Source organism: Onychomys torridus, chromosome 3 (genome assembly GCF_903995425.1).
Source record: "Onychomys torridus chromosome 3, mOncTor1.1, whole genome shotgun sequence".
NCBI classification, from domain to species: Eukaryota; Metazoa; Chordata; class Mammalia; order Rodentia; family Cricetidae; genus Onychomys; species Onychomys torridus.
In genome coordinates this window covers 69,924,641-69,939,108 of record NC_050445.1, presented here as the reverse complement: position 1 = coordinate 69,939,108, position 14,468 = coordinate 69,924,641, and the positions used below count along the sequence as shown (strand labels likewise).

The window sequence follows — 14,468 nt, the reverse complement described above, 5'->3', positions numbered from 1 at the left end:
GGAACACAAAAATACAGAAACAGAAACCAAGACTTTAAAGCTTATATCTACTTCAGAATGAGACAGCACTAACCCTAAAGATGCTTACCAATGGTGAAGTGAAGTGAGGAAAAGAAATGAAAGACAAGAATTAAAAGAGCTCTGGCCAGTACTTGAAGGTGCTCCTAGAGCAGGAGCCCAAACAAAGACACATTTTACGAAACAACTAGTAAAAGCTAAGGCTTGGGATAAAAATAGATGAAATATTATAGCACTCAGGTATCTGTCTTTAAATTACTTCTTGCTACTAAAAATGTAACCAAATGAGATTAAGTGTAGGTTAATGGCATAATTTTCAAAACATCATCTTCTTTACAAATTAAATCCCGAAGGAAAGGAAAGAATAGTGTTTGGGCATATTTCATGTTTGGTTGAACCACAGGCTAAAGGTTGCCAGTGCATTCCTTATTTTGTGCAAGCAACTATCTTCTTCCTTAAAAAATATAGAGGAAGAAATAGGTAGAAATTATCTTTTTTGTTTGTTTGTTTTTTCCAGACAGGGTTTCTGTGTATACCCCTGACTGTCCCAGAACTAGCTTTGTAGAGCAGGCTAGCCTCAAACTCACAGAGATCCATTCACATGCCTCTGCCTCCTGAGTGCTGGGATTAAAGGCATATACTACCACTGCCTGGCAGAAATTATCTTTTTAAAAAGAATCTATTAAATACATCAAATATCATATTCTTCAGAATAAGAAGGTAAGATAATTGATAGGCAAAAATTTCACTCATCACCACCATCATCAATATTCCACCTCTAGAACTTCTCATTGGACAAAATCAAAACAAGGGAGACTGATGTGCTCATCTGAGGCAGTCGTCACAGGAGTGGATGAGGTCATGCAGAAAGAGAAAGGGATTTGTGGAGTAAAGACACACCTGCACACAGAGCAACAGAAAGAGAGTGTTAACTTCTCAAGAGAAGAGGTAACTAGCAGATTGTGGTGCAATGCCACTGGGAGTACTTCAGGATGCCCTGAGTAAGCCAGACAAAGAGACAAGAGGTAAAAACAGGAAGTAAACAGGGGTGATAGCCTGCAAAATACAGGAAGTAATTATTCCTGTAACCTGGGAAAAGGTGTCATCTATAGAAATTAAAGTTAGTAAGAGAAGCAAGACAGTCCCTGGCTACTGTAGGATTCCTTTTCATTGCTAGAGGAGAGTATAGGAGCTGTCATCATCACATTAAACAAATAGTGGGAAATACCCTGATGTTGATGTTTTTAGAGTCACGAGTCATAAAGGATACAAAATTCCCCTATTTAAATTTTTTACTAAAAACATTTCATATGAATGCAATAGAAGAGCTAGATGTAACTTCTGTCTAGGAAAAGCCAAGCATGGAAAAGAAAATCCAATGATGTCCCAGGGGAGTCACATAGCTAGACAGCAGGTGGGACATTCTACAGGCCACTTGCACATCCCTTTCAGGCCATTCTAAAGAGAAACAACAAATGATCACCAAATGTCTTATTTTGAACAAATCAACTGTAAAACATAATTATTAGATAATCTAGAAAACTGAACATAAAAATTATAATATTAAGAAAGTATTGTTCATTTTGCTAAATAGGGTAAATACATTATATTTTCAGGAAAGGTTTTACAGAAAACCATTTGAAATGAATAAAATGAGAAGGCTATATATGAAATACCATGAAATTTGTGGATGTAACTGAAACATGACATGGCGATATGCTAATAATTATTAGCAATACATGGTGGGTGTATGAATCTGAAGTTTCCTATTTTATCCTTTTGGGAAAGAGAGGATGGTTTCCAAAGCATGGAGAGGTGTTTCTCTTCATCTCAGCCTGGAATAAATGAGCTAAGAATGAATTCTAGCAACAGACAGAAAGATAAGTCAGCTTTGTCTTATTTCTTTGTGACTTCTGGAAGAAAGAATGAGGTCTGAGGGAAGTAGTAACAAAACGTTGAGTAGGATGAAAGGCTCCATCAAATGTCTCAACTTTACAATTTGTGAGGAAAGAGACGGGGGATGGGCCAGTAGAGGATCTCTTAGAAACCTTGAGTCTCGCAGGGGACATTGCCAAGAGGGGACAGACTGTAAGAGTTATAAGAGCAGGAAATCTGCTGTGAGGTTGTGTCTCCTAATGACAGGGAAACTTACTCAGTAAGACTTGCCTAAACAAGATCTGAACAAGGACAGCACTCATAAACATGCTAACGTGGATGGAGAAAGTCTCACCTCCAGACAAAGACTATAACACCTCAGAACTGCTGTAGAGGGAGCATTAATCTTTCTCAGGGATGAACCCCTAATTGGTTATCCAATCCAGTCCTGAAATCATATACATACAGACAATACTTAATGGACTCAGCAGGTTGTATTGATATATCGATGTATATTTACAAAGCAACCTGGCCAGGAGGCTAGGAACTTGAGGAGCTGGCATGCAGAGTTGGAAAGGAAATGGGGGGACATTATGTAATTATATTATAATTTAAAGAATTTGAGCCTCAGTTTCGGTATTTATAAAACTAAAATAAATTCACACACCTGTTACAAAGATTACAATGCAATGCAGAAACTTTTATCAAGAAGGTAGTATGAAACATAAAGTACCCCATTACTATAATTAGTTTGCAAACATAACAAAAAGAATTTACAGTCAAAGAATAAGCAGCCAAAGTTGTAACATATCAGGTGCAACATTAGATGGATAAAGGTATTAAATGGCTATAGGTGAAGGCCTTTAAAATAAAAAGGAACTGAAAAATATTTGGCTAGAGGCTGGCAGAAAGGACAGAGAAAGTAAGCCACAAACACAAAACAAAGGTAAGTGGTATTGAAGGCTGAAGGTGAGTCATCCCAAGCAAATGTGAATGGCACAGGCAGGAAAGGAGTTGAGATAATGTTCCCAGCATGATCAGCAATGTGACCTTACTGTGACCCCTGGGTTAGAGAGGAAGATCACTGGTTCATTCACTCATTCAACATTTTAAATCTTTAACAAGATAATACTAAGATTCACACTTGGTTTTAAGTACTGGCAATAACAGTGGACAACACAGGTTACCTGTCCTTTGAAAGCATACAATGTGTGCAGTTGCTAATTAGACACAGATACGGTCACTATCCACTCAGTATCTAGGTACCTATTAGGTCTCCAGGCACTGTTCTAGACCTCCGAGGAGCAAAAGGGAACAAGATGTAAAAACACCCCACTCTCATGAGCACACATTCAGGAAGAAGAAATGTCAGAAGTGAGGAAGAGATTAAGCATTTAGAGGCTATAACTTCAGACTGAGATGGTGACTGACAGGTCAGTGAGTTAGACTGGAAGGTCAGGGAACAGCCACAGGAAGGATGCAGTTTATTATGTGTGAATCTCTAAAAAAAAAAGCATCCTGGTCAGAAGAGCACATGCAAAGATGCTTGGGTAGACATGAGGCTGGTATACATTAAGGAGCAAACACTACAGTAAGAACAGAGAGGGTGGACGATCTTTCTGTGGTCAATTCATAAATAAGACAGGCCATACCATAAGTGGTTTGTGTATTAGAAAATGGCTTGGTTTTTTCACTCAGAAATTTCCCTTAAGTAAAAAGGAAAAAGCATTATAAACCTTAAGTAGAGGAGAAAAGCTGTAGAACGTTTGAAGGGAGGGACTGAATGTTCTCATGTGACTCTGACAGGAAGGTCTTGAGAAGAACCAAACTGGAGCACAGATGCTAGAAGAAAGTGGCTGAGAGAATAAAGTCCTGCTAAGAATGAGAGACAAAGGACTGTCACTCCTAACATGTGTGCTGTCTAACCCTGGGACCTGTCTGTGAATATGCTTTCTTGCATTGTCTGACATGACAAAAGAGACCACAGGTGTTATGGATTTGGGAAGATTATCCTGGGGACATCCAGGTAGACCCACTGTAATCCCAGAGGTGCTTCCAAGGCAGGAGGGTGCTCAGAGGCTAGAGTGGCACAAGGAGGGTCACAGACATGTAATTACCCCCAGACGCTCAAAATGGGAAGGAAGAATGCATGCCTCCTGATGCCTTGATTTTAGTTCACTCCAGAATGGAAAGAGCATAAATGTGTTTGTCTTCAACCTATCTAGTGGTATTTTCTGTAGTAGCACTAAATATGAATCACAGTGCTAAAAGAGAGACAGCAAAGGAGCAAACTTTCCTTAGAAAGAATCCAAACCTGTGATTGAAACTGATATATTTGAGCTGATGACATCATAGACAGATGCTGTCTTAGGAGGAGAGGACCAAGGTCCTCACCCTAGTATAATTGACAAAGGAAGAGTATGGGTGGGGATGTTGTAACTGAGTCAAAGACTATGGAGTCTGGGCTTACAAGGTTACTGAAATAGAAGCATGACTCGAGCGTAGGTAAACAAAGTTGACAAAGGAGGAGTGTTATCAATTGGTAAGGAATATCATTATAAGTGCAGAGAAGACAGAGAAATGAGGAAGAAGGTTCTGCTTGAGGATCAAAACATAGTTTGAAAATGTCTGTGTAGAAGCAGATGAATGCCAACATCATCAGTGATTCACGGGATAATGGACTGAGAAACTCCTAAAAGGCAAAGGTGACTCCAGAAGCCAGAGGTGGGAAAAAAACACACCATATTATCACAGAAACAATTTGGTGGCCAGTGACAAGGGCAGCTTCAAGGTCAGACAGAGTTTTCAAACGTCCACTAAATTGAGTAAGCTGTAGGAATAGAAACCAAATTGCAAAGCATTCAAGCTAATTGGCAACAAAGATGGAAGAAACTTGACAATTCCACTCACACAGACCTGGGATATGGAAGGAAAAGGGTGATAATAGCTATGCCCAGCCTAGAAAGGGCAAACAGGCAGGAACCAAAGTTCAAGTAAGTGATGTGTTATAAGAACCGGGTCGGGTGTGATGGCTAATCACATTACCTCTACTAAGGAAAAAGGAATATGAGTTAGTTTCAAGCCAGCCTGGACTACACAGTAAGGCTTTGTCTAAACAAGCATGCCACAGAAACTGGGCATCAGTGTTTTAACATGAAAAACAGAGTGAACAGATCCAAATTTAGGTTGGTTTGCAAGATGGTTAATGTTATAAAGGTCAAGGAGTGGTTATCCATACAATAATAAAAGTCACAGAGTGGTTATCCATACAATAATAAAAGTCACAGAGTGAGTAAGAGGGATGCTAAGCCAGGCGGCAAAGTCTTCAATGACCACATGGTCATAAGATAACAGCATTAACAGAGAACTCTTCAGCTTCAGGGAGGTTACATTTTAACCAATCATAAACTGTCATAAACAATTACAATTTTTAAAAGTAATCATCTACTTGCATAGCTGGACGAAAGTTGGGCCTTCCATTATAAGTTATGTGACCGTGACTTACAGTTCAGTTATTAACTTCTTAAGTGTGCATTTTTGCCCAGCAATGCATAAGGATAAGAGGAGCTTGAACAGTACAAACTGACATCAAATAATGCATGGAAGGTACTTACAAATGGCTGGTTCCAGACACCGATAGTATTGTCTGTTCAGAACTAATGGGGACTAATATGATGCACAATGTAGTGTAGAGGTAAATCTGCCACATTTTTACATTTGTGTTTCTGTAAAGACTAAAATGAGGCCTGACATAAAGTGAAACCTAGTATAAATTTTGAGTGAGTTGTTAAACTTTGTAACTATTCTCAATTCGGAAGTTCTCCTAGTAAACATAAATTAACTCTGGGGGCAGAAAGAGTCCAGAAATATTTAGAAAAACCTGCTTGAATGATTGGTGCTCGGTTGACATCTAGAACATGGGTCTGGGAAGGTTCTATCACTGCAACTGGTAACTGGGGCCAGTTTGCAGTGTGGATTACACTGACTGACTTGCTTTCCTTATGAATCTACAATTTGGGTACCTACTAGATAGAGGGTTCCTTAATAGGCAGCCCCCAATGAAATCCTTGGCACTGTCACAGAAGAACCCCACTGACAGAAAGTATTGTGGGGAAATGGGTGTTTTGAGTAGGTGACTCTGGGGAGTGGGTGGTTGAGCAGGTGACTCTGGGGAGTGGGTGGTTGAGCAGGTGACTCTGGGGAGTGGGTGGTTGAGTAGGTGACTCTGGGGAGTGGGTGGTTGAGCAGGTGACTCTGGGGAGTGGGTGGTTGAGTAGATGACTCTGGGAACTTGTGTCTGGTTTCTTCTGAACCTCACTCCACGTGACTTTTGCCATTACTGTTTTGCTTTGCATTCTTTTGCTATAATAAATCTTAACTGCAGCTTTTCAGAGAGGCAGTATGATAGCCAATGAGGTTTAACTAAGATGGAATTATTGCTGAATACATTACCTAATCTTAGCTGTGAGTATGGCAACATCCTGAGTGCTGAGTCACCCTAATAAGTCATTAGATTCAGAGTCCTTTGAAATCCCCAACATACATGTTTTACTTTTACCTAAAAACTACTAATAAGCATTGCAATAGTATTAGAATTTTAGCCTAAAACCTTCTAATTATATCCCTACATTTGTAAGTTTTATGTAGAGGTTAGGTTTCAGTTTTCTACATCAGTTCTTTGGGACAAGAGAAAGATGCCTGTGTTGGCTAATTTTGGTTGTCAGCTTGACATATCCAAGAAGAGGGAACCAAACCATAGAACTGCCTCAGTCGGACTGGCCTATGAACATATCTGTAGGGCAATTTCTTGATTGCTAATTGATAGAGGAAGACTCAGCCCACTGTGAGAGGCACCATCCCTAGACAGGTGGGTCTGGGCTGTAAGAAAAGTATGTGAGTTAGGAGCAAGCCAGTAAGCAACTTTCCAACACGGCTTCTGCTTCAAGCTCCTACCATGTCTTCCCTCAGTGAAGGACTATAAGCTAAAATATGAAATAAATCTTTTCTTCCACATGTTGCTTTTCATCATGTAACTAGAACAACACCTAAGAAGTACAGCACTTCTTCAAAAGGCTTAGAGTACCTTCCCTTCATCCTCACCTTACTAGGTATTTAGGGGCAAGAAAAGGCTTAAGGATTAAATGAGTTTGTATGGGAAGTAATTATAACAATGTCTGGTACATATTGCTATACATGTGAGATTATTGCTACTTCACATTCAAACTCTATATTTGTGTGTCTGTATGTGTATCTGTCTCTCTGTCTCTCTGTCTCTCTCTCTCTCTCTCAGTGTGGCTTGAATTCAATATTGATATCACTAACTCTATATAGTAGTTAGGGTACATTTTCTGAAATATGAAAAATCTCAAGTCTTTAAGAAATTATAACCTATAAACCACAAGAAGTAAACTACAAGGATAAAGACAGAACTTTCTGATAGTGTATGCTCAGCATGTACAAAAGGCCTGAGTGGATCTCTGGCACCAAACAGAACAAACAGAACAAACAAAAACCTAAACAATAAGAGGGAACTATGTTGATATCAAAATAACTACATAAATTAAATTTCAAGAATGAATCCAACTTTAACATAAGTTTCCTCATATGCAAAAGTATAAGAATGAAATCTTTAAAAAGAAGAATAAAATCTAAACAAAAAAAATCTGTCATTTGGTCATTCAAGAATTATTTTTGTGATGACCTGTGTGGTATTCTTGCAATCTCAGCACTCTGGAGGTAGAGACAGGAGGATCATGAATTCAAGGTCATCCTCAACTATACACAGAGTTAGAAACCGAAATACTTGAGCTCTTATCTCAGATTAAAACCACCAGCAATAATAATGGCAAGGGCAAAAAGAGGGGTGGGGATGGATAAAAATAATAATGGCAAGGGCAAAAAGAGGGGTGGAGATGGATAAAAATAATAATGGCAAGGGCAAAAAGAGGGGTGGGGATGGATTAAAAAAAGGAGCCATAGCAAGAACACATGTAAGCAGTGGAAGATGTCGATGGTCTAAGGTAATCAGTCTTCAGTGCAAGGCATGAAACTGTTTTCCTGCCTAAATCTATTTTTATATTGAATGCTCAAGGATGCACTTTACATGGTACTCTTCCCGTCCTCCACACTTCATGACACGTCTAGTGTGGAAAGGGTGAATTATAAGGAGAGTGCTGCAAGACTCAATTGGTTGAGCATTCTCCCAGGTTCTGGTGCCTGGAACAGTTCATGTAAATTTGCATGGACCCTTAGAAAAAAGAAAGTGTTCAAGGAAACAGAGATCATTTTTTAAAAGCCACACCTATAAAATTCCTGTCATATTGTTTTAAAAATGCTTTCAAACAACTAGTATGCAACCAGAAAACTAAATAGTTATGTAGTTTTTCAAGTTCTCCATTTTCAGCTCTTCAGCACAGAAGAATAATGGCATATACTAAGTCATAGTAATAAATAAGCCATTGCTACCTTTTATTATTATATGTATTGGGGACTTTGACCCTGCCAGGATGTAAGGGATATTAAAAATGTCATGCAATGTACCTGTGTCCCATATCCAGATGGCAGAGATCATGATGAGGAAAGGTGTCTATGGAGGCATAGATCAAAGAGACCTAACTCACAAAGAGAATACTGAAATCTAGGCAGGAAGGTGTGCTTAATAAACCACAATTCATAGGTCAAATTATAAACAGCCTTCCCTTGAAAATAGGAGAACTTTAATCTAGCTTTACCTCCTCATTATGATAGTCTCCAAGGAAATACTATAACAGATGATTTATGTCTTCTCTAGGGGACAAAAGAAGGAGATAAATTTGAAAGTATTTTAGTAATAAATTCAAAACTCACCATTGTAAACACACTGACCACTGGTTTCTTTTCTTTCTTCTCCTTTTTACTGAAAATACAGCAGAATAATTACAAAAAACTTTAAAAACTATACAAAACCTTACAATTACTAAATCAATTTACATAGTTTTGTTAAACAAGACAAAATTCATGTCTATATTAGTCAACAAAAACATAATAGTATGATATCAATGAGTTTAAATGCAAATACGTTTGCATAGATCTTAGAAATCTATCAGTGTGTTGTTACTGATGAGAATTATAATTTTTATATAAATATGTTCTTTGTACCTTAGATATTTCTTAATTTTCCACATTGTGTACACACACACACACATACACACAGACTTTTTACAATGAGAAAAACACACACTAAAAGGAAAGTTTTGCTTTTTTATTCCAATTACAAAATTATTCATGTTTTTAGTATTGACCACCTTGATTGTCTTCTGAGTAATTGTGGTGATAGGAATCCTATCTGTAGACTGAATGTTGTTCTTTTCAATAGAGCACAGTGATGATCAGATGCTGAACACAACTAGCCTAAGACACAGAGTAATTCAATCAGCCTAGGAGGAAATCTAATTGTGAAACGTTATCTGCAGCAGTAAGTGAACCATTATAAAGAAATACAATCTAGAAAAGATGCTCCGTAAACAGTCAAAAAGCTATCCTTAGACATACAGGGTCAATCCCTATTTTGAGCCCAGATGCAAATGATTAACCCATTTTCACTATACATAACTGCCACCTAAGATTAAAGGCAAACTAACCATACCAAGTCTCATTGTTCCTGCGTAGAAACACTGTTAGAACAGAAAGCCTTACTTTTACAAGCATTTTTAAGTTCAAAAAGTAAATTTGTCATTTTTTCTTTGGACTAAATGGCATTTTAAAAAACCCACATTCATCACCTTTCACAACCACTCTCCACTTTACTTTTCAGACACTCAATGAATTTGGCTCTTGCTAATTTGGCTACACTGGTTGGTCATCAACCCTTAGGATCTCAGGCACAGATGGTGTGCCTGACATTTTCAATGTGGGTTTTTGAGGCTGGAACTCAGGTCCTTAGGATTGTATTGCAAACGTTTACAGACAGAACCATCTTCCCAGTGCCAAGAAAAAGCTCTCTAAAGAAAAAGATCAGAGGTTGCTTGCATTTGGCTTGATGTAGATGGACAATGGATATACAAATATCTTCAGTTTTGTTAAATGAAGAAGTTTTGTTAAACAAACATCTTTGGTTCCACTTCATTCTCAGTGCAGACCCATTCAGTATCCCAGAATCCACGCTAAGAAGAGGACAATAACCATAAATGGCAGAGTCTTAGTTCTATGCTTTTTATGCTTCCATTCTCTAAACCGATGCTATTTGGAGATGTTATACTAATATCCCAGGCACTAAGTAAGCATTCCCCCATGCAATTTGTAAACAATTCTGAGGAAGGCAAACTTTGTCTTTCTTTCAAGGATGAGAAAATTGCAGGAGAGTAAAGTCCCACAGCTGGGACAAAACCCAAGATTTAAACTTCTGAGTCACAGGGATAAGTTCCAAGCTGTAGGATACTTCCTCAGACTTTTAAGATATTGTATGGCTTGAAAATGTACTTTTATAACAATTCTCAGCCCTATTAGATTATTTTCTATCCCATTAGCACAAACGATCTTTACAGAAGAGCCAACCATGATTTCAGAGCACTTGTATAGGGCCTTGGTGTTGAACAATACCAAAAAACAAACAAAAAAACAGCCCATCACTTTTTGTGAAGAATGTATGCAAATGCATATAATTCAGGTAGTACTATTATTGGTCCACCATTTTCTGTCACCAAAACTAAATGCTTCTCTGTGATCCTTATAAAACATAAGATTGAGAACAGATTGAAATCAGTGGTGATGAGCAGTTCCATAAGAACTGTTAAACAAACAACAAACAAATTCTGTTTGAAGAAGAACTGTAGGAAAAGATGGCACTAATACCGAAATGAAGAGCTATGTAGGACTGGACACTCCCATTTCCTTCCACATGGCCTCATACTTACTCAAATGTCAAGTGTATATGGATGCAATTCTTTAAACTATTCTCTGTGTAGTCCTGGCTGTCCTGGAACTAGCTCTGTAGATGAGGCTGAACCTCAAACTTAGTGCTGGAATTAAAGGCATGCCTGGCAAACTTTTTTTTTTTTTAAAGGCAAAATATAGGCTACTTTCCTTCTACTATGTATCTTCCTTGTTTATTTAAAGTTTTTATTATTGAAATATGAAATAAACAGCAAGTATAAAGGTTAGTATATAATTTACTGAGATTAATAAATTACTAATATTTAACAATATTAGCCATACAAAGAATATGTTATCAATTATTAATACTCTGCAAAACTATTAAGCTGCAAATATTACAGTATTCATATATTCCACTGTCATTATCATACCTAAGAAACTTAACCTCAATGTTGAGATTATTTAAAATCCGACCACAAAGTTCCTAAGTGTGCTTTCTTTCTTTTTACTGAACTCTGATTTAGTCAGAGCTCACACAGCACATTTATTGGTCATGTTTCTTTAGTATCTCTTAATCTAGAATCCCCCTTTTGTTGTGACACTGGCTTTTCTTAAAGGACAGAAGTGTCCCATGGTTGTATCTGCTTCAGAGTAAGCCCAGATGGAGGTATGTAGTAAGCAATGGTATTTAGAAACCAGGTATGTCAGTCACAAAGAGAGCTTATTTCCACTATTCCTTCTGGTGGACTGAAAACGAATTATAATGTCATAAATCAGCACACTTAGATGTGTTTGGTGAGTTCATCAGGCAAGCAAGTGATTGGTCTCAGATGCTATCTGATGACATTCTAATTTGTGGGTTATTAGAAGCTTGAGATCTGTTTGGTTAATACAACATAGTCATAGGAATGTTAGGTCAGACATAAAGGTAGGCTAACAATAAGGGTATTACGGGGACTGAAGACTGCCTATGATAATTTGTAAGTAGGTTCTAGACTTGCAACATTCCTTTGTAGAAATTTGTATGCAAGATGTGGCTTCTTTCTTTCTGTGCTAATACAACCATTTTATATAGAAACAGCCATTGAGAGAGAAACAAAACGTAATTTTTGCCTATTTTCCTCTGCCACAAACAGGTGATATCTACGGAGTTGCTTTATCCGAAGCAAGATAATGGACCACAGCAGAGAGTCCAAGCAGCATGTGGTTCAGATGTATGAGGATCAACAGTGCTTATAAAACTGATTGTAAAACTAAAACGGTGTGAGCCATGGCTGGACTAGAGGCTGAGCAGGAGCCTCGTTCTGTTACACACATCTGAAGGACTGCTCCAAGCAGTTCCTCCAGTGGCTGGTTTATGTTTCTGAAGGCTGAAATAACCACTAATCATTGAGTGCGGTGCTGGAGACTACAAACTAATTGCTCAAATGTCAAGTATGAAAGTGAAACAATCTGGCTACCTCTTTTTGCCCATCTTCGAGAAGTTCTTGTCCGCGCCTCCGTTAAGGTCCTCTTCAAGCTCCATCAGGATCTGGGGAGAAACCACAGTCCATCAGCCAAATACATGCCCCGGGGTCCAGAGCCTGGGCTGACCTCACTGCCCAGCAGAGGCCAGCGGTGAGGAGGAGCCCCGCCCTGGTGCTTGCAGGACTGGGCCTGGAGGTAACTCACCCCAGGGATCCGGGGAGCTCCCGGGTCACCCACGAGGACCGAGTGCTGGGTTCTGGATCCTGCCGGCCCGCCCTGCTCGGAGCTGGGCAGCAGGATCCACAGCGCCGGGCTGGCGCCGAAAGCACCGGCTCGGGGACTCCCGGAGCGACTCGGGGCTGTCGCCACTGTGTCCGCACGCACTTCCGAGGCCCCAGCCTCCTGGACCAGGCTCGGGCATCCCGAGCAGCCGACCCTTCTGGGGAACAGCCCACCGCACGTGTCTCTACCTTTGGCTTTCCTTTTCGCAAAGTCCGGCAAGACGTGGAATTTGGAAGAAGCGACCCTGAGTCTAGCGGAGCCTGGGAAGATGCGGACAGAAGCTCCTGCAAACCGCTGCTTGACTGAGCCTGGGTTTTCTGAGGACAGGTGAGTACGTTTGGTGTGCTCAACCTACGCCTAGGCGCAGTCCCGCCCAGTCAGAGAGCTTGACCAGGAGGTTAACCAGCTCCAGGCCCAGCTTGACTCAGGATTATTGCAGGAGAAATTGCGAAATAGGTTGGACTTCTAGATGAAATGAGCTGTCTGGTTTCCCCTCGCAAAGGTCGAGTTGACAAACTCACATACTCTGAATCATCAGAGACAAACAGAGTCGCTTCTCTACAAGGCCTCACATGCGTCCATATATAGAGTTAGTTGAGTGTGTGTAGATCTGCACTTGGCCTTCTGCACCCGACACATTCCATGCATAACGTCTAATAGTCAATTAAACAATGGGTGCAGACCCTACCTAGTTCCCTTCCTCGAAGAGAATCCCTGTGCAGGAGCTTTTCTTTAGTATGTTTCAGTTTCTCAGGTATATCAGCTTATCTCTTTTATTTAAAAAATAAAATAAAACAATTTTCCAGTATATAAATTTCCAGTATATAAATGGATCATTTCGGTGTAGAAATGGTATTTAAAAATATGTAGTATTTTGAACTGTTAGCTATCAAACCAATGTCCATGACCCTCCAGGGCATTTGAGATTCTTACACTTCAATTTGGATTATTAAATGTAACGTTCAACTCATGACTTTATTTGCTATTTCTTTCAGTGTTTACATTTTATATTCTTCCTGTGATTTTCTTCAAACCGACCAGAAGTAAATAAAGGCAATCTTCCCAATACAAATTCACGGAGCAGTTTTAAATCCTTTGAGTGTTTCATCCTTTTGTAAAACATAAGGGAAGTGGTTGTTTTGTAACCTCTCATTTGCATTATGTGACTCAAGCTGCCTCTGGACTTGCCGCAAGTACTGAGAAAGAAAAAGCAAAGCCTGCCATTGTTTCTGCAGAAGGCACAAGTGTAACTTCTTCCTTTAATGTATTTCGAACCCATTTCCCCCTTTCACCCAGATATGTCCTTGCCTTGACTCTTTTGGGAGGGTACATGTTACTGATTTTTTTAAAACTAATATTGTTACAGACTTTCTAATAGGTCACTAGTTTTTTTTTGTTCCTCTTGGTTTTGGTTGATTGTTTCTTTGGGGGGCGGTGTTTTTCTCTTTCTAATTGGCTGTGCTCATGGACAGCACCTGTAGTCTACCTGGGGCAAATGTACACCCTCAGGTTGGTCCTAAGCATTTCTAGTCTTGTTTATGCTTCTGTTGTGTCTTTACTCTCCCAACTAGAGAGACCGCATCTCTCCTATATTTGGTGCTGTGCACAGTTAAGGAACAGTAGTAACTAGTGTCTTAAGCACTGGTCATACATGAGAAACTAAGCACTTCAAAAGGATAAACTCATTTAATTCTCCCAAGAACTGATGAAGTTGTTGTTATTATTATTGTTGCTATTCTTATTTCCCAGTGAAGGAAACAGGTCTACATTATTTGTTAAAAAACACAGAGCTGATAAGCATCAAACCCAGAACTTGAAAGTATTGTAATAACTATTCCTTTTTTCTTTCCTTCCTTATTGTTTTGGTGGGTGGGTGGACAGTGTATAAATATATATTTCCAGATTGGCCTTGAACTTTCAATATCACAGCTTTAGTCTCTGGACTTGGATTACAGACATGTACCACCACGCATTCG

At 39.2% G+C, this 14,468-nt stretch overlaps 1 protein-coding gene across 2 annotated transcripts in view; it reads right to left on the bottom strand.

Moving 5' to 3' along the window:
• The window catches only part of Abcb1 (ATP binding cassette subfamily B member 1), a 154,981-nt gene that overhangs the window by 65,376 nt on the left and 75,137 nt on the right, over positions 1-14,468 (bottom strand). Inside the window, exons 1-3 of one of the 2 annotated variants that reach the window (XM_036180514.1) lie at positions 12,681-12,748; positions 12,204-12,274; positions 8,740-8,788 (exon numbers count right to left, since the gene is read on the bottom strand). In XM_036180514.1, the coding sequence (XP_036036407.1) occupies positions 8,740-8,788; positions 12,204-12,268 (114 nt within the window). In that variant the 5' untranslated portion in view covers positions 12,269-12,274; positions 12,681-12,748. Of the gene's footprint in view, positions 1-8,739; positions 8,789-12,203; positions 12,275-12,680; positions 12,749-14,468 lie in introns of those variants that run through there. The other variant, XM_036180513.1, reaches the window with a different exon arrangement.